The sequence below is a fragment of the Sturnira hondurensis genome, unplaced genomic scaffold (assembly GCF_014824575.4).
Source record: "Sturnira hondurensis isolate 20B ecotype Veracruz unplaced genomic scaffold, ASM1482457v3 Scaffold0004207, whole genome shotgun sequence".
Taxonomy (NCBI): domain Eukaryota; kingdom Metazoa; phylum Chordata; class Mammalia; order Chiroptera; family Phyllostomidae; genus Sturnira; species Sturnira hondurensis.
In genome coordinates, this window is record NW_028076838.1 from 60,451 (window position 1) to 88,318 (window position 27,868).

A 27,868-nucleotide genomic window follows, 5' to 3' on the forward strand; every position below is an offset into this window, starting at 1 on the left:
CAGAGAATCCACATTGTCTTCTTTGCACTTGGTTATCAAATACAGCTTATTTTAATTTCATTTTAATGAGTTATTTTTCTTCTTTTGTTTAGTGAAATTCACAACAGCCATGGAGATCCATGAGATTACTCTGGGCAGTGGACAATTCTCAGTGTAAACAGACTAAATAAAAAGATGAGGCACCATCACTGCTGAGCCTTAGCCAGGGGAGAACAAGTCCTCACTGCGGTATGTGTAACACACAGACACACATACAGGCCTGTGTGAAGTGGTTGTAGTTGCACTTGCCTGGAGGAAGATGGGCTCTGCCTTTGTGTTTTGATTTCCTAACTTCCCTGAGAGGACCTGCCATTAACACAGGACCAAAACCTATCTAATCCACCAGCTACAAAAATCTTTCATTCTTAATATATTCAAGACCCAGGTAAGGAGAGTACACTGCAAGTTGCCTTATAAAATTTTATTTCTTCTTATATAAATGAAATTTTTTGGAGGCAATTTGACAGAGTGTTCAGTTTACACTAGCCAAAACTTCAACCCGGACACAAAAGGGTGCTGTAGATAACACACATTAAGGACCCGTGTTTGTTTAAGGAGATCAGCAAGGTTCTTGAATCTACAAGCTATGTGTGCTCCTCACTTTTAAAGTGGAGATTAGGCCCTGGCTGCTATAGCTCAGTGGATTGAGCACAGGCCTGCGAACCAGAGGATCTCAGTTCAATTCCCAGTCAGGGCACATGCCTGGGTTGCAGGCCAGTTCCCTGCAGGCCAACTCCCAGCAGGGGACACACAAAAGGCAACCATACATTGATGTTTCTCTCCTTCTCCCATTCCCCTCTAAAGGTAAATAAATAAATAAAATCTTTAAAAAAATAAAATAAAGTGGAGATTAATAGGACTACCTAGGAGGTTTTTGGAGAAATAAACACGGTAAAATTATTTATGCATTACTTTGGATTCTTCAGTTGAGGATGCTAACTCAGATACAGTGTCTGGTACACAGTAAGAGTTCAATAAATGGACAAAGTACAAGGCTTATTTTCCCCATAGTGCTTTGTTCTTAATTGTACTTAGAAAGATGCAACCTGAATGAAAGGAAATGCCATTAAAAGCCACGTCGGGCACCATCAAGGGCATAAACAAACATTTCTTCTTCCTTAGGGAGCAAGGATCCTGAGAGAACCCCTGTATTTAGGTCACTGTGGTCCCTAATCAAGAATAACACTGTATGGACCTTATAAAGGTGCTCTCCCATCCCTGGAAGCTGGACTGGAGGATCGGGACAAAGGAGGTCAGAGACCATGTTCTTCAGCTCAACAGGAGAACCAAAACAAACTAAGGGGTTTGAAGTTTAAAAGAGAGAAGCAGAAGCAGAGCAGTCTGAGCTCTGAGGTATCCTCCTCTTGTCACCAGGGCCATCTGAATCTCCATGACAAAAATGGGTGGGAGCCAGCAGAGTCCAGCACTGTGACTGCAGTCAGAAGGAGGGTGAGTGCCTGCCTGATGTGATCTATGCTGTACCAGAGTGGATACGGTGAGAAATCCAAGCCCCGGAGCCAGACAGCCTGAGTTCTCCTTCTGTTGTCAATTAGAAGGACTGGGGTTGTGACCAGTGTCCTCACCTGTTCAATGGGTTTAATCAAAATACCCCAGAGCACTTAGAAATGTACCACTAGCATACTTAGGGGTCGGCAAATGTTCCTACTTTCTTAGGTTTAGTTTTTAACTTTACCTTATTACTCCAGTATTATTTTCAAATATTATTTCCACAGCCATTCCTGCTACAGACTCAGGGCAATACAGCCTCATCTTCCTGTTCTGACCAGCACTGACCAAAGGTGGAAGGTCTAGGGCAAGTGGCTTCTGCTTCCCAACAGCACTGCAGAGAAGGACCCAGGTCACACAAAACTCCGTCCAGGGCTACAGAGGGTAGGCAGTACCAGAAGAGTATCACCACTGCAAGGTTGCAGAGTCATCCCAGCTGAGCTTTCTGGACTTCCCCTCAGTTGGATGAGCCCTTACTCTGGAGGCTACTTTTACCCACCAACAGATACTAGGATGGTTGAAGCCACGTGCGGACCATAAAAACAGAGATGCAGGAACAAGGAGATGCCATCTCAACTCTATATTCCACACCTTCCTGTTAAAAGACCACACTCAAGGTTGGGTTGTTTTTCTCTCTGTGTGTGAGCAACTCTTCTTTTTCCCTCCCAGACTCTCCCAGAGGAGGATGGCTGCACATAACACCTCCTCTGTGACAGAGTTTATCCTTGCAGGGTTAACAGACCAGCCAGGACTCCAGCTCCCTCTTTTCTTCCTGTTTCTGGGCTTCTATGTGGTCACCATGGTGGGGAACTTGGGCTTGATAATACTGATTGCCCTGAACTCTCATCTTCATATTCCCATGTATCTTTTCCTCTTCAACTTGTCCTTCATTGACTTCAGTTACTCCTCTACCATCATCCCTAAAATGCTGATGAGTTTTGTCTTAAAGAAGAATGTCATCTCCTACACAGGGTGTATAACTCAGTTCTTTTTCTTTGGTTTCTTTGCCATTTCTGAATGCTTCATCCTGTCAGCAATGGCATATGACCGCTATGTGGCCATCTGTAAACCACTGTTGTACACACTCACCATGTCCCCTCAAGTGTGTTTATTTCTTTTGCTGGGTGTCTATGGGATGGGAATTTTGGGGGCTATAGCGCATACAGTTAATATACTGTTTCTGACCTTTTGTGCAGACAACCTTGTTAATCATTATATGTGTGACTTCCTCCCCCTCCTTGAGCTCTCCTGCAATAGCTCTTACATGAATATTTTGGTGGTCTTTACTCTTGTGGCTATTGACATTGGGGTGCCCATTGTGACCATTTTTCTCTCTTATGGCTTCATTCTGTCCAGCATTTTCCACATTAGTTCTACTGAGGGCAGATCGAAAGCCTTTAGTACCTGCAGTTCTCACATAATTGCACTTTCTCTCTTCTTTGGCTCAGCAGCTTTTGCATACCTTAAACCACCTTCTATTATACCTCTTGACCAGGACAAAGTCTGCACTCTGTTCTATACCACTGTGGTGCCCATGTTGAACCCACTAATCTATAGCCTGAGGAACAAGGATGTCAAATTAGCCATGAAGAAAACCTTGGCCAGAATAACTCTGTCTCCAATGGAGTTGCAAATTGAGAAAAGGGATGAGAATTTTTAAATTAGAGTGTTGTCATTATTTTATCATCATCATCATCATCATTAAGGAATTCAACCTTCATGCTTTTGTATTCTATATTTAAAGAAAATTTTAACTCTTTCCCAAATTGATTTATTCCCTCTCACCATCACCGCAACTCTTCCTTCTTTATTTTATGAAAATAGTCTTTTCAATCATACAGTCTGCAATATTGAATGGGGCTTCAGAATCATTTCATCTAGGCCAAAAATATAAAAAACTACCTGGTGGCAGAGCCAGGACTGAAATTCCAGCTTCAGTCTCAATTCAGTTTGTTTTCCATTATGCCATGTATTTTTGCCTCAACTTTTTCTTGGGAGATGCTATATCTCATGTTAGTTGACCTACTACATCTAAATTAAAAATGGATTGACAGTAATTTCCTGCTACTTGCATAACATAATTTTAATACATCACAATTTGCAAGAGTATAGGAGGTGAAAAATTTTGTTGAGTAGGTCCTGGCAAAATGACAAGATCAGTGTGTGATGAGTTTTGTAGTGTGCAAATGGGTAGTGTGTTAGGTTTCCCAGAAGGCAAGTGTGGTGACCACTGACTTGCTGAGTGCAACACCGGGCACATGGGTTAGGGAATGAGGACTTACAGTGGAGAGCCATGGAATTTGAAGGGTAGAAAGATGCGGAGTGGATGCATGATATTATTTCAAGGCTGAGACGGAATTTGGAGTCTCATTTCAAGGGTTATCTTGGCTGTGGTCCAAGGTCCTGGGAGCTGTGCTATCTTACCTGGTAGTCACTAGTCATGTAATATATTGAGCAACTAAGATGTGGACATCCAAATTGAGACATACTGTAGTGGGCAAAGTAAGTGTGATACACGAACCCAATCTCTGAAGAATATGAACAGCAATCTCATGGGTATTTTTTTACTTGATTACATGTTGAAATGATAACATTTTGAATATATTGTGTTAAATAAAATATGTCATTAAAATGAATGTATCTGTTTATTTTTAAGGTATCTACTAGAAAGTTTAGAATTCATAGGTGGCTCGCATTGCATTTCCATTGGATAACACTGGTCTAGAGGATGTAACAGAGCACTAGCTGGCCCCAGGTGCATGTTCACCTGCCAGGCCGCACCAAGCTGCTGCTTATGAGGAGAGGCAATTGCTATGGAATTTTCAGGCATTGCAGATAGCCTCGATGTTCTAATAATAGAGGCATATTTGTAGGAAATAGTGATCTCGGGATAAGTTCATAAAGCCACCATATAATGAAATGGGAAATAGAGCTTTATATTAAAAATCAAAAGATCAATTTTTGTCTAAACTCACTATTATTGGTAAAACTTCTTGAGAAGCACTGACAAATGAAGTGCTGGGCAAAATATTTTGACTTACGGGGATGTTCCATAGGAAATTCCATTCCATTAGGATGTAGAGGAAATTTCAATAACTGTTGAGTTCTGCCTTTTGATCCTCTTCAATGCTGCCCCCACCCCCGCCACCGCAAAAGAATAATCTTACAAAGGGAGAATTGAGATGAGATGAAATACACGGTCCAGCAGAAGTAGTGCTACTGAGTGTGGTTGGTAGGGGACATGACTGTCTCACATGAGATCAACAGCAATGTGAACACTTTGCCATAGCGTGTGGTGGAGTGTGATATTGTTATATTACAAAATTTTATACTTAGTATTTTAAAATTAAAATTTTTATGTAATAAAAGGGTTATTTTTTGTGCTGGGTGCCTGAACTTAGGGAACCTTGAATTTAGGAGTTGGGGTTGGTGTATTGAATATGCTGTTCAATGTAGGTCATGAAAGAATAGAGAAAACTCCTTTTGAAAAATTTGTGCCCTGACTTTTATAGAGCAAAGTGCACAAATCTTAAGTGTATAGCTCATTGAACTTTTGCACATGAATATGTAGCCACAACCTAGATCAAGATGTGCAACATTTCCATCTACTTTCGAAAGTTCCCTCTGGCATCTTTCCAGTAAATACAACCTGCCCTCCACCCCATACCCCACAGCTATCCACTCTTCTGGCTTTTATCATCGTAGAGTGTTGTCTGTACTTGAACGTCATATAAACTGGTACTCGATTATTTGTGGCTTCTTTTCTTCATCATAAAGCCTGTCATGTACATGTATATTGCAGTATGTATGGGTAGATTATGTTATAGTGCTGTGTAGTGTTCTATCATGTGAATATACAATTATTTAGCCTGTTAATAAAGTTAGATAGTTTCAAGCTTTTGCCTATTATTGATAAACCCCTTAGAAACATTTTGCATGTGTATTTTGATTGAATAAGCAAACATTTCTTTTGGATTATACTTACATGTGGATAAGCTAGATAATAGAGTAGGCTTAGGAGCAGCTTTTATAAACATCACTGTTTTCTAAAGTTTGATTCAATTTGCACTGCTATCAACAATGTTTGAGGATTCTATTGTTTTCTATACTTGTTAACCCTTGGTATTTCTACTTTATTCCTATTTTATACCATATACAAAAATGTATTTCCATTCTGGTATGGACAGTGGAATGCTTTTTTGTTCAACATATTCCCCTGATAAGTAATGATGTTGCGAACCTTTTTACATATTTACTGGCTGTTTGGATATCTCCTTTGAAGTAATTATTCAAGTCATTTCCTCATTTAAAAAATAGGGTAGTTCATTGTTTTGCTATTGTATTGGAGGAATTTTAAAATTCACATGTAAGTCCATATAAGTGTATATGGTTGTGTTTGTGCATGTATAGATAATATATATGTACATATGGATAATATATTCATACATACATAGCCATCTTCCTCTCCCTATCTTCCCCAGACTATGCCTTACTTAGCCTAAATGATATCTTCTGATAGCCAATATTTTTAATTTAAATAAAGTTTGATTTATCAACTTTGCCTTTCATAGTCAGTGCTGTGTACTGATTAAGAAATTCTTTATTGTTGTCGCTGAGGCCAGAAGAACAATGTCGAAATTTTATAAGTGAAGTTTTGTATTGGATCAAAGTGGGGTTTTAGGGTATGTGTATGTTTGCTCATAAATGTCCAGTGATTGTTCTTTTACCTGTGTTAGAAATCAGTGGACTCTATTTGTGTGTGTTTGTTTTCATCTATTTGTCTATCTTGATGCCAGTACCATTCAGCTTTGATAACGTAGCTTTATAATAATTTTTGAAATCAGTTAGTACAAGTCCTGAATTTCATTCACTTCCTTCAAAATTTCTTGGCTCCTTTAAGACCTGTAATTTCCATATGAATTCTAGACTCAGCTTGTAAATTCCTGCAAAAGAACCCGCTGAGATTTTGATTGAAATTGTATTGACTATGGATTTTGTGTTGAGGGAGGAGGAATTGACATTTATTTTCTACCTCAGCAATATTGGGAGTGTGTACTTAGTTAAAGTCTCCTCAACATGGTATAGTTTCAGAATTTTTAAAATTTCCATCCTGATGGGTGAGAAGCAGTGTTTCAGTATTGTTATAATTTGCATTTCTTTAATTTTAAGAAGCATAGGAGGCGGTTTTATGTATTTAATGACTGTTGGTATTATTACTTCTTTTGTAGACTCTCTCTTCATACTTTTTCCTCATGTTTCTGCTGGATTTTGCCTTCTCAGTTTTTAGGAGGACTATATATTGGGTATAACAACTTTCTGTTTGAGGTATAAGTTGCATGATTTCCTCTAATTTGTGATTTGGCTTTTGACTGTTCTTATGATAAAATTTTTAAATTAAATGTATTAATCTGCTATTGTTTCTGGTGTTTTAATGATAATTAGAAATATTTTCTCTCCTCGTAGGTTATAGAGAAAGTCACTCATTTTATCATAATGTGATTGTATGATTTTATTTATTTATTTTTAATTTGAATATCTGGTCATTTTAGAAATTTTACCAGGTTATGGTGTGAAGAATGGATCCAACTATATATTTTTCCAGAAGACCATCGTGTGGTTCTATTGCCACTTATAAAAAGTCCATTTTTTCTCATGGGTTTGAGCAGTTGCCTTCATTCTATACAAAGTTTCCTAGGCACCTGGGGTATTTCTTGTTTCCCATTGTGTTCTACTGGTCTGTTGGTCTATTCATAACCCAATACCACATTTCTGGGGTTACAGAAACTTTATAAGATTTCATATCTTGAAGGTAACTTCCTACATGTAGTTCTTTTTTTATGGTTTTCCTGGCTATTCATGTTTAACCCCAACCTGTATAATTAATCTGTCTAGTTCTAGAAGATAACTTAAAGGCGTATTTATTGATTGCATCTTAAATGTATAAGTAAACTTAGGAAGAATTAACATCTTTGGATCTTGCAACTTCAAATCTTTTTTAAAAGATTTTATTTATTTCTCTTTAGAGGGGAAGGGAAGGAGAAAGGGAGAGAAATATCAATGTATGGTTGCCTCTCGTGTGTAACCTGCCGGGAACCGGGAACTGACCTGCAACCCAGGAATGTCCCCGACTGGGAATCGAACCACGATGGTGTGGTTTGCAGGCCTGCATTCAATCCACTGAGCTACACCAGCCAGGCCTTGACTACCAATCTTGAACTGTGGCACATCTCCTCATTTTTTTTCAGGTCAACTTCAGAATCTTTAAAAGGTGTTTTATAATTGTTTTCATTCATTTGAGCACATTGTTATTACATTCATCCATGGGAATTTTATTTTACTTTGCAACTGTAACAAGAGTTTTCTCTTTCATTGTATTTTCATATTATTATTTATCTGTATGTATCAATTACATGCTAGTTTTATACTTGGGAAAGTAAATATTATATGTACAATATTTTCCATGTATTCTTGCATGTTTTCCAAATATGTAATAAAGTAGTTTATAAATTAAAATAATTTTTCTCTTTTCCTCTACATTTCATGCCTCTTATTCCATTTGCATCTATAATTGCATTTTCAAATACTCCATTTAATACATTGTTAAATAATACTAAAGACTGTAGTCATCTCGGTTTTACTAGTTGTAATTAGGAATGCCTCTAGAGTTTCCTAATTAAGTGGCTGACTTCTGGTCTGAGTCGTACCTATTTTTCATCACCTTAGAGAAGTATCGATCATTCCAAGATTCAAAAGTAAGTATTCTGAAAGCATGAAAAGATGTTGAATTCTGTCAACTTCTTTTCATCTTGTTTGGAATTTGTTCCCTCAAATATTCCTCATCGTTCTTAGATCTTTAAGCTATCCCTACAGACTCTTGTACATTTAAACACATGCAATTCTGCTTTTACCCTTAGGAATTCCCTTTGCTTTTTCCTTCCCCATTTCTGTCCAAAATTAAGAGGAGTAGCCAGTGCTTCTTTCTTCTTTGCATTCATGGTCTCGTGGCTATTTTTGTATGTTATTTATGCAATTTTTCTCCATGTCTCCCTTTCTACCCCAGTGTTGTACTGTAGCACCCTTATTCAGATGCACTTATATTTCAAAACCTGACCAATCAGTGCCAAGGAGACTTCACAGCTGATTTTCAGGGCATCCCTGAACCTGAGTTCAGCTCCTATTTGTGTGACTTTGTCTTTCTTTTTTAAAAGAATATATCTTATTGACTATGCTATTGAACTTTTCCCAATGTTCCCCCTTTATGTCCTCTCTGCCATATACCCCGAAACCCTCCAGCCTCCCCTGCTTGTACATGTCTATTGGTTGTACATACAAGTTCTTTGACTTCTCTATTTCCTATACCATTCTTAACCTCTCCCTGTCTATTTTATGCCTAGTAATTATGCTTCTCATTCCCTTTACCCTTCCTCCCTCATTCTGCCTCTCCCCCACTTCTATTGAAAATCCTCCACGTGATGTCCATTTGTCTGATTTCCTTCCCATTCTAGTCCTTTGCTTAGATTTGGTTTTCAGTTTTTCAAAATGTTCATTTGTTGATAGTTGTGAGTTTCTTGTCATTTTACTGGCTGGTATGGCTTAGTGGATTGAGCACCAGACTATGCACCAAAGGATTGCTGGTTTGATTCCCAGTCAGGGCACACACCTGGGTTGTGAGACAGGTCCCTAGTGGGTGGCACTTGAGAGGCAACCACACCTTGATGTTTATATGACTTGATTACTGTCCTGAAATCTAGGCATCAGGCCACCAGGTTGAAGGAGTCACTCTGTCTGACCCAAATTTGAAGGTGTTGTGCCCTCTCCAAATTTTCAATACATATGAAGCTTCAGTTATGCAAGATGAATAAATTCTAGAGATCTGCTATCTGATGCAGAGCCTCTAGTTAACAATACTGTATAGTACACTTACAAATTCCTAAGATGATAAATCTCATGTTAAGTGATCTTACCACGATAAAAAATCAAACCAAGAAAGCTAAGACACCCATAACTAGGAACATAGCATTAAAAAGCCCACCATATATGATGTCATTGTTATGAGAAAATACATAGCATTATTTAAGCAAGTGAATTTTAGGAAGAAATGCATCATTCGATTAACACCAGGTTTTAAAGGAAATTTTTCACAGTTACTGGGCATGATTTGATTCCTGTGTTCTTTTTAAAATGTAGTAATTCTGGAAGTATGGAATAATAAGTGAATAAAAGTGTGAATCTTTCATACAGTGACCTTCTGGCTGCCCACTCTGCAAAGCAGTATGGAGTTGTCTCAGAAAAGTCAAAGATGGAACTGCCTCATAACCCAGCAATTCCACATCTGGCAATATATCCAAAGAAACCCAAAACACTAATTCAAAGACTTTCTGCTCCCCAGTGCTCATTGTAGCAGTATTTACAATTGCCAAAATATGGAGGCAGCCCAAGTGTCCATCAGTGGATGAGTGGATTATAAACTTGTGGTACATTAACACAATAAAAGACCACTCAGCTATAAAAAAGAAGGAAATCTTACCTTTTGGGAGAGCATGGATGGACCTGTAGACTATTAGGGTAAATGCGATCAGCCAGTCAGAGAAAGACAAATAAATACTATGTGATTTCACTCACCTGTGGATTCTAATGAATGAAATAAACTAACAAACAAAATAGAAGCACAATCATGGATACAGAGAACAGACTCACACATAGGGGATCGGGGGAAAAGGTCAAGTGATAAGAAAAAAATTTAAAAACCTCATAGGCAGACAACAGTAGGGTTATCACCAAAGTGAAGAAGTGGGGCAGAAAGAGAGGGGATAAGTGGTGATGGAAGGAGACTTGACTTGGGGTGGTGAACACACAACATACAGATGATGTGTTATGGAAATGTACCCTAGAAACCTACATAACTTTATTAGCCAAGGTCACCCCAAGAAATTCAATTAAAAATAAAGTTTAAAAAAAGAAAATGAACTGTGAAAATGTCTTCTTTTAAAGTAATAAAAAGATTAGAAATATGAATAATTAAATGGGAATAAATACATATTTATCCACATTTATTTTACATGCAGATGGATTAACTGCTGCCATCAAAAGACATAACAAAATAACAAAAATAAGGATATTTTTAAGGATAACAAAATAAGACACTTCCATGTGCAATCTTCAAATCAAAGACCCACACACACTGAAAGTAAAAGGAAATAAATTATATATTTTTAAAAGAAAGTGAATAATAAAGAAATCTTCTATGTATTTGTCATTTCACTTAAAATGATAATGAACTCTATATCAGATAGGAACAGCATCAGTAGTTTTAAGTGCAAGACATTTTTCTCCTGTTCCTTTGTTATTAGTGACCACTCTTTTAATACTTGTGGCCTGACATCACTATGGCACCTGTCTCTCAGGTCTGTTCTCTGCCAACTCTTCCTTTGTGTAGGGACAAATATCGGTGGCGTGATGACCCACGTAGGGGGGAACATCAGTGTGTCTTTCTCTAACCACAACACCATCAACCGTGGCACGTGGTGCAACACACCTGCTCTCATCGAACTCTCTTTATTCAGCACTATTCACAAGCATTTGTATTTCATAGCCATAAGCGTTACAACTGACCATCTTCGTCTGGTACGTACTCATTCTTATTTTCACCCTTCTAAAGCAGATGGAAAAGCTGCTCTTTCTTCCCTTTGGGTCAGGAAAACGCTTTACTTCAGCTCACGTCCTGGGACCAGGAACAACATTGGGGGTTCTCAGGTGAATCTGAATCACACAGACGATTTGCTAAAACACAGATTCCAGGCCCCGTTCATAGAGTTTCTGATCCAGTAGGTCTCGGGGAGGATTTGGGACTTTTCAGTCATAAGAAGTTCCCCCGTGATGCCTCTCCTGCTGCCTGGGTTGCAACCATGGAGAACCGGCATCTTTTACAGAAAAGCACCAGCCATGCTGAACTATCCTCTGAGCACCTCATTTCCTGAGGCCAAAACTCTGAGATTTTTCTGTTGACCCGGAGAAATGATGATATATCGTTTCATTTTTCAGTTTTCTTTACTGAGCGTTCTGAATTTTAACCGTTTTCTTTCTAAAAAGTGATGGGTGTCATTTTCTCCCCAAATGTTTTTTCTCCCCCTTTCTTTTGCATGCAGCCTTCTCTACTCATCATTTGGTTATCTTCCCACCACTCTTGCATTGGGTTCCCCAAAGACCCTGAGATGAAGACTTAGGTGAGAGTGATTTGTCAGGAAGCCTCCCAGGTAAACCCAGTGAGAACTCAGAAGTGAGACCCTAGGAGGCTGGGAAAGTGTGTATGGAAGCACCATGTGACAACCGTCAGTGACAGACCACACACCCGGTGCTGCTTCCATGAGATCATAAGGAATTTTCAGCCAAGAGTTTGTGATGTTGAGAGAAAGGGCTGGACCTGACCACAATGTTGAATTTGCTGCTAGTTCTGGGTGGTTTAAATAAACAATGAGGCTCAGCTCACCTCCCAGGCATACTGGGGTGGGCAAGTGAGGAAGAGTGAGCTGGGGAGGGGGGAAGCCCAGGAGGCCGCCCCTGCACATAGATAAACTACAACTAAACTAAACTAAAAGGAAATAAGTTTTAAAAGCATTTCCTTAAAATTATTATGCACCCTACCATCACCTGCTAACAGAATGGAGCATTCCTTTTGGTAAAACTGATTCACAAAAGGAGAGAACTGGGTCCCAAGGATAGGAGTTGCCTAGTGATACAGACCACTGAAACACAGGAAGAGTAAAGTGCTGTTGTTGACCAGTCTGGCCAAAGCACATCTGTGTTCTATCATTTACAAATCTATGTACTATCAGCTTAGGACACTTTCAATTTCAAGAAAATAGCCAAGGATCACTAAGCAGTTTTTAACACTTTGCACGTGGAAGGAGACTTAGGTGAAACAAAGAATGTTGTGAGGCAGTTGCTGTACCACACAGTTCTGTTTGGGTTGTGGGTAACTGTAACATATATGCTTGGGGGTTGGGGGAGATGTGTCTAGATTTGTGACTGAAACATCCTGGAAATGATAACTTCAGATGATCTTTCTCACGTTTTCTGCCCCTGCTGGGTGATCTCCAAACTACAATTTCAGACAAGGTTTTTCGCACAGTGGGCCACAATTTGAAAGTGGACCATGGAAGCAACTCCATAGGACAGAACTCTTGGGAAAATCTGAGGAACACCAGCAACAAGGAGAAGTCGGCCGCTATGAACTTGATCAATGTAGTATGAGTTTACTTAAATGCATCAACAGTCTTGATTTTGTTGTGTGGGTGGCACTGGAGATCTAAAACTTGACGGGGACAGTTACCCAAGTGAGGTCTTTATCTTCTTGATGGATTCAACTCTGTTCCTGATATGTGCCCTGAAATTTCTCCTCTTTCAGTATGAAATTTTACTCCTGCCACATGTCTTTTGCCAACATATGTTAATCACATTTATACAATTGTGTTTGAGACCCCAACAATTCTCTAGAAATGTTCAAAAATGCATTAATTGGTAGAGGAAAGATCGTGAACTTTGAAAATTGAAGACATAGACTGCCATAGAAAACTTTTCTTTTCTTCTGTTCTCTTGGTATCTAAGAATCTTCTCCCTTTTAAAAACATTATTTATTGTTGTCCAATTATAGTTGCCTGCATTTCTTTTTAAACCACTCCCCCACCCTCCCACCACCCTAGCCAAACCTACCCCTCTCCCTACCTTCCACACCACCCCCAGCTTGGATGTGTTCATGTGTCTTTATAGGTGCTCCTGAAAATCCTTCCCCTGTTTCCCTCTTAATCCCTTCCACCTCACCTCTGGTTACTGTCAGATTGTTCCTAATTTCAATGTCTCTGGTTATATGTTGCTCGCTTTTTTCTTTTGTTGATTAGTTTCCATGCATTTCTTACTATGTGACCTGTTAAACTTTGTTAAAAAATGCATTTCTTACTATGTGACTTTGGGTGACTTGTACATGCTTCAACTTAATTATCCTTAAAATGAAAAAAGGGATACAATCTTCATGCTTTGTAAGGATTGATTAGCACATGGTGTGTGTGAAGGAGCTTTGTGAACTACTGAGCACATTGTAAGTGTCACGTCTTGCCTTGACTTGAAACCTAGTGAGTGTAGGAATGGAGAAGGAGCCACTGGAAAATCAGCAGTCAAAGGTCACCCTTGTGTTCCAATCTCTCAGGCTCATAGCATCCTGATGGTTGGTTCTCAGCATCACTAATGGGTTGCCTGGGTCTAGGGATATATCTGGTGATGTGATTCTTAGTGACTGAAATCTGGGCTCCCTAAGGGAAATTGTGCTGCTGCTGATAACCTAAACCAGACAAAAATGTTACTAGAAAAGAAGTATATACCAGTATCCTTCATGAATTTACATGCAAAAAAATTGACTGGAGAAACTGACCAAAAAAAAAAAAAACCAACAGAACACAGAAGTAGTTTTATGTAATTTTGAAGTAGAGTTTGACCCTAGGGACATAAGGTTGACCTCATATTGAAAAATCAGTTAATGTCCTATGCAAAGGAGATAGAAAAATCTCAAATAAACAACCTAAGCCTACTTCTACAAGAAGTACAGGAAAAACAAGAAACAAAGGCCAGAGCAAAGAGAAGGAAGGAAATAATCAAGATCAGGGCAGAATTAAATGACACACAGACAAAAAGAACAATTCAAAGGATCAGTAAATGCAGGATCTGGTTCTTTGAAAAGGTATAAAAATTGACCAGCTTTTAACCAGATTCATCAAGAAAAAGAAGACAGAAAATTGTACTTGAACAATAATTAAATTTTAAGAATTAAGAAAATATTAACGCGTTGGTGAAAATAAAAAAGAAAGAGAAAGAGAAAGGACGGAAATAAATGAACTCAGAAATGAAAGAGAAGTTACAACCCATACAACAGCAATACAAAAAAAATGTAAAAATTATTATGAACTACATGCCAAGAAATTGGACAACCTGGGCGCAACGGAGAAATTTCTTGAAACATACAACCTTCCAACACTCCATCAAGAAGAAGCAGAAAGCCTGAAAAGACAGATAACACCTAGTGGAATTGAAGCAGTAATCAAAAAACTCCCGGCATACAAAGCCCTGGATGACTGGGCTTCACAGATGAATTTTACCAAATGCTTAAGGAAGAACTAACTCTCATCTTCTCAAACTATTCTAAAATATTCAAGATGAGGAAAAACTCCCAAACTCTTTTTAAAAGGCCCGTGTCGTTCTAATTCCAAAACCATGTAAAGACTCAACAAAGAAACAAAAATACAGGCCAATATCACTGATGAACATAGATGCTTAAATCCTCAACAATACACTGCATGTCTGAGTTCAGAAATACATTCAAAAGATCATACACCATGTTCAAGTGGGATTCATCCCAGGGATGCAAGGATGCTACAATATTCACAAATCAATCAACATAATACTCCACATACAAAAAAAGGAAGGAAAAAAACACATGATCGGATCAATAGATGCTGAAATAGCTCTTGATAAAATCTGGCACTCATTTATCCTAAAAACACTCAGCAAACTAGGACTAGAGGATGAATATCTCAACATAATAAAAGCCGTATATGAGAAACCTACAGCCAACATTATCCCCAATGGGAAAAAACTAAAAGCTGTTCCTTTAACATCAGCAACAAGACAAGGGTGTCCACTTTCACCACTCCTACTCAGCATAGCACTGGAACTTCTAGCCACAGCGATCGGACAAGAAAAACACCTAAAGGCATCCAAATTGGGCAGGAGGAAGTAAAACTGTCAAGATTGCGGATGACATGATAGTGTACATAAAAAACCCTATACTCTCCACCCAAAAACCACCTGACCCTTTCAGTGAATTTGGAAAAGTAGTGGGATACAAGGTCAATATTCAGAAATCGATGTCATTTTTGTACACCAACAATGAAATATCAGAAAGAGAAACTAGGGGAGGACTCCCATTTACTAAAGCAAGAAAAAAAGAAAGTACCTAGGGATAAATTTAACCAAGGAGGTAAAGCACCTGAAACAAATAACTTAATCTAGAATATTGATTTCTGTTTCTCTCTGCTTGTATAGGAGCATGTCAACTGTCCAAACAGCTTTCGAGAAGCCTTAGTTTACTTGAAATGAAACACTGAGACATTGGAATTGAAGCTCCCCTATACCATCTCTGAAGAGGCAAGGATCTCAGAAGAAATTTTCCTGCTATTGCATGATGCTTACACGAGCCCTCTGAGATTCTGAAAGGAAACTGAACATTTTAACAGGTCCCCAAGTTCTTTGACCTTGGGTCCTAAGGAGAACATACTTGTGCTATTTACTTTAGTTTCCTGGTAATAGATTGCTTTTCTCTATTTCTTCCACATGTGCAGCGAGATCAAGAACAGGGACTGAGCCCTGGCTGGTGTAGCTCAGTGGATTGAGCACAGGCCTGCGAACCAGAGGATCGAGGTTCGGTTCCCAGTCAGGGCACATGCCTGGGTTGCAGGCCAATTTCCTGCAGGCCAACTCCCAGCAGGGGACACACCAAAGGCGACCATACATTGATGTTTCTCTCCCTCTCTCCTTTCCCCTCTAAAGATAAATAAAAAAATAAAATCTTTAAAAAAAAAAGGGACTGGGATTCATTAGTGTCACCTGGGCAGTGGACAACTCTCCATGCAAACAGGCAGATGAGGCACCATCACTGCTGAGCTTTAGTGTGGGGAGGGCAAGTCCTCACTGCTGTATGTGTACACACTCAGACACACACACACACACACACACAGGCCCAAGTGCAGTGGTTTCAGTCGGACTTTCCTGGAAGATGATGGGTTCTGCCTTTCTGTTCCGATGTCATAATGTATCCCAAAGAACTTCAGACCTTAACTCTGACCAAAAACATGTTAACTCATCAGCTAACCAAGTCTTGAACTTCCCCAAATAGAGATTCATTTTTTGAATAGAAAATTTGCCATCCTTACTATGTAAACACGCCTGCCAAAGGGTGTTGAATAGAAATTTCCACATAAAATTTTATTAATCTTTATATCAGTCTCAGCCAAAAATCTACACTGTGTCACTTGTGGTTATCTGAAACCTCAGCAAGGTCTCTTACCTCTATCCTGTTATTGTTCACAATTTCCTTCACCAAAGCAATTATTTGGGCTGGAGTACTATACAAAAGTGTGAGGACCAAACCCTGATGCCTGGGGAAGGTGCTGCATTAAGGCATGACACCCAGCCTTTCATTAGAGTTACTGGTGTTATTATTAAGCAAAGGCTTTCCAGGTCTCTCTCAAGTCATTGCTAAACTGTCAGATTCCACTATTTGAACTGGAATCTCTAACACTTGCCCTTTCAGCCACACTCCCCTGTATGCTGCCCCGCTCCCTAGCTTTCCTTTTCTTCAGTGCACTTTCATGTTTCTTTCATTCATTATGAGTGGAGACAAATAGGTCTACCCCACCAGGTCATTCTGAGGAATAAACACGGTACAATTATGTATGCGTTTTTCTGGATCTTTCAGATGAGGGTGCTGGGTCAGATACAGAGGTCAGTATACAGTAAGCACTCAGTGCAAGAAATCTTTTCCCAGGTGCTTTGTTCTTAATTGTGCTTATAAATATGTACTTGAATGAAAGCAAAGGCCATTAAAAGCCCCATCAGTCACCATCAACGGCATAAACAAACATTTTCTCTTCCTTAGGGAGCAAGGATCCTGAGGGAGCCCCTGTAACTAGGTCACTGTGGTCACTAATCCAGAATAACACTCACAGTCTCTGGGTACTCACAGATGTTATAAAAGTTCTGTTCCATCCCTGGAAGCTGGACTGGAGGCTCAGGACAAAGTAGGTCAGAGACCATGTTCTTCAGCTCAACAGGAGAACCAAGACAAACTAAAGGCTTTGAAGTTTACAGAAGGCAGAAGCAGAGCAGTCTGAGCTCTGAGTTGTCCCCTTCTTGTCACCAGGGCCATCTGAGTCTCCATGAGAGAGATGGGTGGGAGGCAGCAGAGTCCAGCACTGTGACTGCAGGCAGATGGAGGGTGAGTGCCTGCCTGACCTGGTCTGTGCTCTAGCACAGGGGTTAGGGGACAAAGCCCAAACCCTAGCACCAGACAGCCTGAATTCACCTTCTGCTGCCAATTAGAAGGACTGGGGCTTGTGCCCAGTGTCCTCACCTGCTCAATGAGTTTAATCAAAATGCCCCAGACCATGTAGAACAGTCCCATTGGCATAGTTAGTGCTCAGCAAGTGTTTCTTTTTTCTTAGCTTTAGTTAATACTTTACCTTATTACTCCAGTATTATTTTCACATAGTATATCCACAGCCATTCCTGCTAAAGACTCATGGCAATACAGCCTCATCTTCCTGTTCTGACCAGCACTGACCAAAGGTGGAAGGTCTAGGGCAACTGGCTTCTGCTTCCCAATAGCACTGGAGAGATTACCCCAGATCACACAAAACTGGGTCCAGGGCTATAGAGGGCAGGCAGTTCCCGAAGAGGGTCACTGTAAAGTTTCAGGATGCTCCCAGCAGAGCTCTTTGGACTTTCTCCTGGGTTGGATGAGCCCTTACTCTGGAGCCAAATTTCACCCACCAACAGTTACTAGGATGGTTGAAGCCACGTGCGAACCATAAATACAAAGATGGAGGAACAAAGAGATGCCATATCAACTCTAAGTTCCACTCTCAGGAGTCAGTTGTTTTTCTATCTCTATGTGAGCAACTCTTTTCTTTTTCCCTCCCAGACTATCCCAGAGGAGGATGGCTGCAGATAACACCTCCTCTGTGACAGAGTTTATCCTTGCAGGCTTAACGGACCAGGAAAGACTCCAGCTCCCTCTCTTCTTCCTGTTTCTAGCCTTCTATGTGGTCACCAAGGTAGGGAATCTGGGCTTGATAATACTGATTGGGCTGAACTCTCACCTGCACACCCCCATGTACTTTTTCCTCTTCAACTTGTCCTTAATTGACTTCAGTTACTCCTGTGTCATCATCCCCAAAATGCTGATGAGTTTTATCTTAAAGAAGAATGTCATCACCTACACAGGGTGTATGACTCAGCTCTTTTTCTTCTGTTTCTTTGTCATTTCTGAATGCTTCATCCTGTCAGCAATGGCATATGACCGCTATGTGGCCATCTGTAAACCACTGTTGTACACAATCACCATGTCTCCTCAGGTGTGTTTATTTCTTTTGCTGGGTGTCTACATGATGGGTGTTTGGGGAGCTTTAGCTCATACAGGTAATATACTGTTTCTGACCTTTTGTGCAGAAAACCGTATCAATCATTATATGTGTGATGTCCTTCCCCTCCTTGAGCTCTCCTGCAATAGCCCTTACATGAATATTCTGGTGATCTTTATTTTTGCGTCTGTTGGCGTTGCGGTGCCCGTTGTGACCATTTTTCTCTCTTATGGCTTCATTCTTTCCAGCATTTTCCACATTAGTTCTGCTGAGGGCAGATCGAAAGCCTTTAGTACCTGCAGTTCTCACATAATTGCACTTTCTCTCTTCTTTGGCTCAGGAGCTTTTGCATACCTTAAACCACCTTCTATTATACCTCTTGACCAGGGGAAAGTGTCTTCTCTCTTCTATACCATTGTGGTGCCCATGTTGAACCCACTAATCTACAGCCTGAGGAACAAGGATGTCAAATTAGCCATGAAGAAATGCTTCAGCAGAAAAATCTTCTATTGAAAATGGCAGGGAAAAGAGATCCAAAGCTTTGTTGACCAGAGTGGTTTTCTTGGTTTTCCAATGAGGGAAACAAATATCCAAACTTGCTCTTCTGTAGGTAGAAGACATTTTATATTTGTTCTCAAGTATACTCTTTCCCACATTCCTTACTCCTTTCTAAGTATTCCAATCATGTTTCATGAAAATTGTTTCCACAGTTATATAGGGTTACTGTTGAATTGGTGTAAGAAACCATTTAGACCCAACTCTTGTGTGACACGTTGCATACTGTAGACACATATTTTGAAGGTGGCTCCTAGACATGCACACAGCTGGTGCCAGACCTGGGTCTGGAATCTAGGCCCTGGGCTTGTATCCACACAGCTCTGCTTTCCTTCAGTCATATTTTCTTGATCCATCATTTTCATAGTAAGTTTCATTTCAGGTAGGTTTTTTGTTTTTTAATTTTGCATTTAAAGGGGTCTAATTATATTTATATCAATGTCATGAATCTTTTCTAGGGTTAATTTTGGAATATCAATTTTGCAGGAATGTTGAAGGTGAAAAATGTAGTGATTTGGTCTTGGCACAATGATTTTTACATGTTTTTTAAGTTTTTCAGGGGTTTCGTTTTATCTAGAGTCAAGCATGGTGCCCATTAAGATGGTGTACAGAGCTCTAAGGACAGAGGCTCACTTATTAGAGCCTTAACAGACAGATGTGCAGATTTAAAAAAGTTATTTCCTGACTAATAAAATAGAATCTGAAGCCTCAGTTCAAGGGTTTGAATGCTGTAATCGAGTAATAGTTTGGGGTGCAAGTGCATTTGCCCTTGTATTTTAAGGCATTGTGTAGAGCTCTGATCTTTGAACAGGAACAACTAAGGAAAGCAGTGGTGGTCTCAGGCCAGGTTGTATATTCACAATACTGGGAAAATGGAGGTACAGCTTAATCCAGGGTCCTGCACAAAAATACCCCTTTTTAATTACAAAATCTTTTATCAAAAAATCAAAATCATGTAATTCTGTAACATAACAATATCACACTCAAACATACTATATGGCATTTAGGGTGAAATGTTCAAATGAAAACTGTAAATTATCACACCCATATTACCACCCTACCCACGAAACTGATGCAGGGGTTACTTCTGCCAGACCTGCAGAAAGTAAGAGAACAATATTTGGTCTGAACACAACTCTTTTATTGGTAGAACAAATGGTATGGGAACTGTTTGCAAGATCTTTTGACTTGCAAACTTTTGCTAAGGAAAGTTTTTTTCTATTAGGAGAAAAGGAAAAGTTGGACAAATGGGTCGTCTTACCCTTGAGAATAACTCTGGCAATGAGGACATGTAAAAAAAGGGGTGGAAGTGCAGGGGATGGTTGTGATTTGGGTAGTGCAGTGGAGGGGATGGCAACTGAATCCAGGACACTGACATGTTGGGAATGGAGGGAGAATGATGCAGGATCAATAGAAGGTTAGTAGATGGAAAAACAATCCCACCCCCTTTTAAGTTGAAGTATGATTTATATACAGAAAAATCTTGACTGCTCCATGCATTTTTTTCACATCTGTAAGGCCATGTAGCCAGCACCTATCCTAAGATACAGATCTTTGTTTCAGAATATCCCTGTCTGCCTCTGCCCAGTAAATATTACTCTACAATCTCTTCCTGGAAATAGCTGCTATTCTCACTGTTATTGTTACACACCTAATTCACTTGTCCTCAAGCTTCCTATAAATGTTAAATACTGCATTTGTTTTTTCCTGTCTGGGTTCTTTCTCATAATATAGAGGTATTATGGATCTTACCCATAATGTATGAATAGGTACTTTGCTCTTTATTATTGCTGTGTAGTGTTCAAGTGTATAAATATAGAGCAATTTATTTATCAACTATTCTCTTTATGAAATTTGGCTTATTTTAAGTTTCTGTATATTACTAATAAAGCTGTTATGCATATTCTTGACATGTAGTTTCTTTGAAATACACTCATTTCTCTTGGGCCTATCCATAGAGGTGGATTCACTGGGTCACAGAATATGCATCCTTCCAGGACATAGGTCTGAGCTAGACATGTACACAAGGCAACTACCAGTTCTGCTAACCACTGGCAGTGCAATGGAATATGTATACTAAAGAGAAATGAGGTTTAAAACCATGGGTCCCAGACCTGTTTTGGCCAATATTGTAGGGTAAAAATAATTGAATTATAATAATTCCATAAAAATAGAACCTGATTTCAGAGGAGCCTGGGCGACTTCAACAGTTCATGCTGGTCACATGAGTGGACTATGCCTGTAGTACCAGAGTAGTACTAGAATAGCAGACTTAGGACTTTTTTGTACCAAGATACTTCCTGTGGATGCTGGTGGTGCTCTGTGGCCTGGAGACCAAGTGGATCTTGTGCAGCCCAGTAGTGGAAGGACTCGGAAGCCAGGGCCAGAAATATCTGGACCCCTCTCATTATGTACCATCCCAGCTATTATTTTATTCTTTACTCGTGATAAACTGCTCTGTGAATGTAAAACGTTTGAGTCTCGTGAGTCCTTTCAGCAGTGGAATGTCCTGGCTGGGTGCCTCAGTTGGTGGGAACTTTGTCCTGAACAGGTTGCATCCCCAATCAGGGCTCATGCAGGAGGCAAACAATGGATGTTTCTCTTGCTCTCTTCACTATTTAAAATCAACTTTAAAAAAACAACATATCCTTTGGTGAAAATTTTAAAAAACAGATGCTATGTAAACTATAGAAATGAATGGATATGGGATGAGGAGATAAGAAACATGAGGTTGGAAATTTGAGGCACTTCAACACTGAATGATGGGCAGGGAGGAGGATAGCTTTGGTAATGACCTAACACCCACAGGCAGGTACACTGGGGTTAGACATCCTGTTTATGGACTGGAAATCCCAGACTGAAACATTTTTGCTTTCCCTAGGCCACACAACTAGGTCTTCAGACCCCTAACCCTGTTCCTTTCAACTACCTCACATGACTTCTGAATGAAAAGTAGTTTTTATAAAAGTTCCCTAAGGAAAGCTTTGAAAAGTACCCCCCAAAAGTTACAGAGGTTTGGTGGCTTTCTTGACCAGTAGAGATGTTTTTAAAAATAGCAGAGTCTTCTCTATCCCAAAATTAGGATGTCTGAGACATTTCTGTTCAACAGGGAAAGTCTGTGGATCTTCATTTTTAGAATTAATCTTTTTAAATCAATTAAAACTTCCCCACTATTGCCTAGAATAACCTGCCCTCCATCAAACTGCCTTTAAATAAGGCCACCTCCTTGCACTTTCTCCCTCTATCACAGGTTTGGAAGATGGCATGCCCTTAACACATATATTTTATACTGCTGGCATTAGGGCAACTTGTTTTTTATAGCCTATATGTTCCTTGGATAAATGTCACTTAAAAATGGATTCTTATTTTAAGAGTCCCAAACTGTGGGGCTGTGACAAAACTGAGCTCTGGGCAGCTCCTGACTTGGGAAGGCATCCCAGCTCTTTCTATCACTGAGTAATTTTCCTTTGCCAGACCTCAAAATATCGTGACTCTGGTGGTCACAACCAAAAGCTACACCTCATCTAGCATGACTGTCAGTTCAATGTCAATGTTAGCATATTGAAAATGTCCAAAATATTGGCAGTGAAACCAGTTATGTGTGATCTGAAACCAGTTATTTATTTACACTTTGGACATGGGCTTGCCACATAGCTATTTATGAGAAACTTCTGATGAAGTCCTTAGTGTTTGAAAAAATAAATGTGTCACTGAATTTATCAAGTTTCTGATATGGGATTTATTGAACCATATTTATATTATTGAACTTAGTTTTTATTGAATTTTTATTGAACTTCGTAAATATTTTAAACAGTATGTGCTTTTGTCTTTGTATTCAATATTGGGTGTGTAAGTTAAACAGTATTGCAGCATATGATCTTGCCTTGTACTCACTTATAATATAGTTGGGCCTGGGGGATTTCAATCCCAAAACTGTGGATGAAAAGTGAAATGCAGAATTTGACCAAGTGGGTAAAACAGAGATATAAAAGAATAAGGATCCTATGGCCCTTTATTAATTTGACATTACTTATTAAACATTGCATTAGTTGATGCTCACAACAATCCACTGTTAGGTGTTAATGTCTCTGCTTATGGAAGGGCTGCTGAGGTGCAGACACCACATGCTTACTGGACCAGTGCATGATGCGATCATTGCCCAGGTCATCTGGCTGTGAAGCCCACACAGGGTCACCCCATTCACCTTATCTGGCACAGGTACTAACTACTTCCTCCTCTCCAGTACTGAAAATGTCCATCCTTAACCCTTAACTCGTGGTTGCTGGGGTAGCTGTTATGTGCAGATTTCCACTTCCTGGCTCCTTGTCCACTGACAGTTCTTTCTGCCATTCCTCTTAAGTGAACTTTCAGCATTTGACAGTCTTTATTTTCTTTACTTTCCTTTTCCTCTGTCCTGGGATTTCAATCTTAGTGTCCTTTGATACTTAGCTTTTCCTCTCCATTCTGCCCCCGATCATTAATCTAGCAAACCCGCTAATTCCTCTGTTACTACAAATACCTAGGGGCTGAGACCTGTCCCAGATAAGAGATAAGCAAGTCTGGTTCCTTTGACTCAAGGAAATGTTCCTGTATCGAGTAGAATAAGGAGAGCGCCTACCTCATAGGTTTTTTGTAAAACTTAGCTGAATTAATATGTGTAAAACCCTTAGCATAGTTCCTGGTACATAGCAAGCATTTAAACAAATATAAAATATTAGTATTAGTATTCTTGAACTCATTAGATGATATTTTTAAGCATGCTAAATCTGTGCTTTCTATACATTTGTCATTTTCCATAAAATACATAATATTTTATTTTATGTACACAGGTGTTCACTACCTGTTGATTACCCAGGGTACAGACCTCCAACTACCCTTCTAACTCTAGAAATCAGTGGTAAATACACATATCATTTATGTAGACATTTGTATGATAAGCAATTGAAAATGCTTAATGAAATAATTTGAGGTGCATATGTTCATTGGAATTGGTCTTTTAGGGTTCTTAGGATACAATCCTAGCAGTGTAATTGCTGGGTCAAAAGGCAAGTTCAATTTTAGTGTTCTGAGAAAATTTCATACTGTTTTCCATAATGGTTGTACCAGTCTGCAATCCCACCAACAGTGGACCAGAGTCCCCTTTTCCCCACACCCTCTGGAAGGTAAACAACAAATCAAACAAGCAAGCAAAATATAACCAAAGACACTGAAATAGAGAACTGGCTGACAGTGACCAGAGGGAAGAGGGGAGGAAATTTCAGGGGAAATAGGGGAGGGATTTAGAGGAACACATATAAAGGATACATGGACAACAAGTGAGAAAAGGGTGGAAATGGGAAGGAGGGGGGAGCACGGGGGGGTAGGATGGGATGGGAGTAATAGACAGAAAACTGTACCTGAAAATAATTAAATAAAAAAGAAAGTAATTTGAGATCAAACATAATGCAGAGCCATGTAACTCCCAATGTACACTTTCTCAGGAGCTGGCTGAGGCCATTTCAAATGAAAACATTTCAGCTGCCATCTTGTCTCTTTGGTGACATCTGTGCCTCTTCTCATGAAATTGTCACTTGTGGTCAGACTCCTCTGGAGTGCGGTGAGGGTCCACACTCTTGAGGCCCAACTCTTGCCCCCAGAAGTCTGAGCGTCCATGGTTGTGCATTGGAGACATTGTACTGCATTCATATGTATCGCATGTGAAATGACACAAACAGACCACAAAAATGATGGAAAAATACAAATAAAATAAATAAGCACTATACAGAAATTTGAGTTGTTGAAAAAGGGAAGGTCTGCCACTAAAGGAATACGGTTAAGAATAGTTCTTCTTACACTGTTTCCTGCCTGGGCCTCGTGTGTTCTTTAGGGAACAGGACTTGCATGGAGCCCCAGCTGAGGAGATTTTGAATTGTAGTTTCCATGGGAACAGGCCCTGAAGTGACATAACGCCAGAGGAACTTTTCTTAGTTGTTCTGTCATCCAAACAAGGTTCCTCCAAGGTTCAGAGGGGAAAGTCAGCTCCTGATGGAGCTCAGGCCTTCTTCTCTTTCTGTGCCCCCAGGCACCTTTGCCCTGTGAGGCTCAGTCCAGGTCTGTACTGACGATCTTGTTAATAGTGACTGGATAACAGAGGTGTGGAACAGAGCAGGGACTGGGATGGATCGTGATTGCCATGGCAGTGGCAAATGAGTAAGTGTAAGATTTACAGTTTAGGCCTCTTGTTATTGAGCAGTGACCAAACTATACCCCTGTATGGAGGACTGGCAGGCCCTGGGGCCGTGCAGATATCACCTGGCACTGATTCACACACACAGGACTGATGTAGGGGTGTACTTAACTTGCCAAATGTAGGGCAAGCAGTGGCCAACATGGCTCCGATTATACACCCTCTTTATGATATACCTGTCATCAATTGGGTACTGTGTGAAATTTCATAATTCACCATCTGTTTTGGGGTTAGAGTTTTTGTCTTCATTTTTTAAATATGTCTGGAAGAAGGTCTGGAATGTGGATAATCTCAGCAAGTCTTTACTCTGGACTGTTGATGAATTTGTGAGCTCTTTCCTGGGGTTGGGTTTTACCGGAAAATAGAAGGCAGGGCAAGTATTAGGACACTGAGTATTTGGGGAAGAGGAACACTGACTGAGATTAGAAAGGGGTACAGAAGGAGGAGATTGCAGACTGTGAAGGAAACCTCACCTGACTTTGTAATTTGGCTTTTAGGGTATAGAGGAGTGGGGTTATTGGAAAACTAGGGCATTGGCGGTGAGACAAGAAGTAGGGAAAAGGTGAATGATCAAGGGCCTTGAGTCTGTCTGAGGATTATGTGGGAGAGATGGGACCTAGATAGAGTTTTGAAGAAAAAGTGTTACTTCAGAGCTCCCCTAACTTCTATGAGCTCTCCCACCTTATTGGAGCCTCTCTCTAGCCCCTTCCAGGGTGATCTTGCTCTTAGCAATCTTTTTCTCTCCCTGATTCCCTCCCTAAATTATACATATTTTATGTATGCTTTCTGTATATTTCCTATAACATGATCATGGCTCTTCTGCATGTCAGCCCCTTTCCTAGGCTAATCCACTTTCTGGTTTAATCTAACCCTCACCACAGCCCTGTCAATATCATTATTGGCTCCATTTTGCAGATGATGAGATTGAGCACGTGAGAGCAGTAAACATTCTGTGAGCTGCAGCAAACCAACTTCTGTGCTGGGTTCTAAAGGCATAAAGTAGATGAAACCTAGTTCCCATATGTCATGGTTCATGGGGCCGGGTGGATGGTAACAAAGACAGAGCTGCACTGTGAGGGGCGCTGCAGTGGCTCTGAGGACAAGGCACTGCACGGTTTCTCCGCTGATCCCCCTGCAGTGTGAGCTGATGAGGATTTGAGACAATACTCCTTCTGGCACTTGGGAATTTTGATAGGGCATGATGAAGACACAACAATTCTCTGTAACACGGAGTTTCAGGTACTTAATAAAGTTACCAATACATATTTGATTTTCTCGCCTGGAATCAAACAGGGGGGTGCTGCTTCCTTCCTGCTGGAAAGGGCACAGTGTTTTAGCAGGGCCTCAGTGGGGTTCCCACAGCAAGCCATGCTGGAGATGAGGACTTATGTGCAGGTAGCTTTTTGTTGGAAGTGATCTCAGGGAAGAGGAAGAGTAAACAGGGAAGGGTAGAAAGTCAACCAAAGCATGGGTGGGTTCATGAGCTGGTGACTTTCCTGGGAAATTGAGGATCCATCCCTCTGGTTTGGCATGTTATGAAGAAGGAAGCACGAAAGATGCAAAAGAAGGGAGCACTTACCCACAGGCTCCCAGAGGCGTTAATGCCTTCCCATTTCTAGGTTTGCACAAGCACCAGATGTAACTGAGTGCAGGTCCATCTGCCTTCTGCTTCAAAAGCAATACTGGAGAGGCAGCTCCTGGTGTAAGGTAACTGGTTTATTCAGATGCTCGTCGCCTGGAAGGTGGGGGACCCATATCTCAAAGCCCATCTCCACCTCTCACTGTAGGCAGACATTTTTACAAGGACATAGAGGGGAACAGAAAGAGATGAAGGGAAGGGGTTGAAAAGTTCTCTGTGTGCAGATAAGCACAGCCCAGTCCGATAAGGCAAGTGACGGTCTGCTGTGCATCATCCTGGTTTGGTCATCCCGGCTTCACGTCATCCTGGCTTCACATTTAAAGGTCAGCAAATCTCCTGGAGCTGGGATGCCTGAAGGTCAGATTCTGTATCTTTTGAAGTTAGTTCCTAGCATGCGGCTCATCGTATTAGTCAAGCTACGTATTAGTCAGAGTCAGCACTTACAGAAACTATGCCAAAAGAATGGTGGGGTGGGTTACAACTGCCGCTGTTACAAGAATGTTGGAGTGGAGTCGCACCGACGTTCCACATGTGCTGACTGTTGGGAACAAGAAAAATGGCCTCAGCCCCAAGGAGCCTGAAACCCTAGCAGACACCCTGTAAGTTGATTGCCATCAGTTTAGTTTCAAAATTTCCCTTTCAGTTGAGTCAGACCCCACCCTTTTCTCGAGTGTGGGCTCTGTACGCCAGTAATCTGCCTCTGTGCAAACGCTTGCTTGA

At 40.3% G+C, this 27,868-nt stretch overlaps 2 protein-coding genes across 2 annotated transcripts; both read left to right on the forward strand.

The window, feature by feature from the left end:
• The first annotated feature begins 2,221 nt into the window (after window positions 1-2,221).
• Window positions 2,222-3,205, forward strand: LOC118986243 (olfactory receptor 8B12-like). The gene has a single exon (XM_037045030.1). The coding sequence runs from the start codon at window positions 2,231-2,233 to the stop codon at window positions 3,203-3,205; it is 975 nt and encodes a 324-aa protein (XP_036900925.1). The 5' UTR covers window positions 2,222-2,230.
• A 15,091-nt stretch (window positions 3,206-18,296) lies between these two features.
• On the forward strand, window positions 18,297-19,241 carry LOC118986244 (olfactory receptor 8B12-like). Its single transcript, XM_037045031.1, has one exon. It carries the CDS (start codon window positions 18,306-18,308, stop codon window positions 19,239-19,241), a length of 936 nt encoding a protein of 311 aa, XP_036900926.1. The 5' UTR covers window positions 18,297-18,305.
• Window positions 19,242-27,868: the final 8,627 nt, after the last annotated feature.

What these genes read in the sequence shown, in the direction of transcription:
- LOC118986244 (XM_037045031.1), top strand. Translation starts at nt 18,306, where the DNA reads ATGGCTGCAGATAACACCTCCTCTGTGACAGAGTTTATCCTTGCAGGC.
- LOC118986243 (XM_037045030.1), top strand. Translation starts at nt 2,231, where the DNA reads ATGGCTGCACATAACACCTCCTCTGTGACAGAGTTTATCCTTGCAGGG.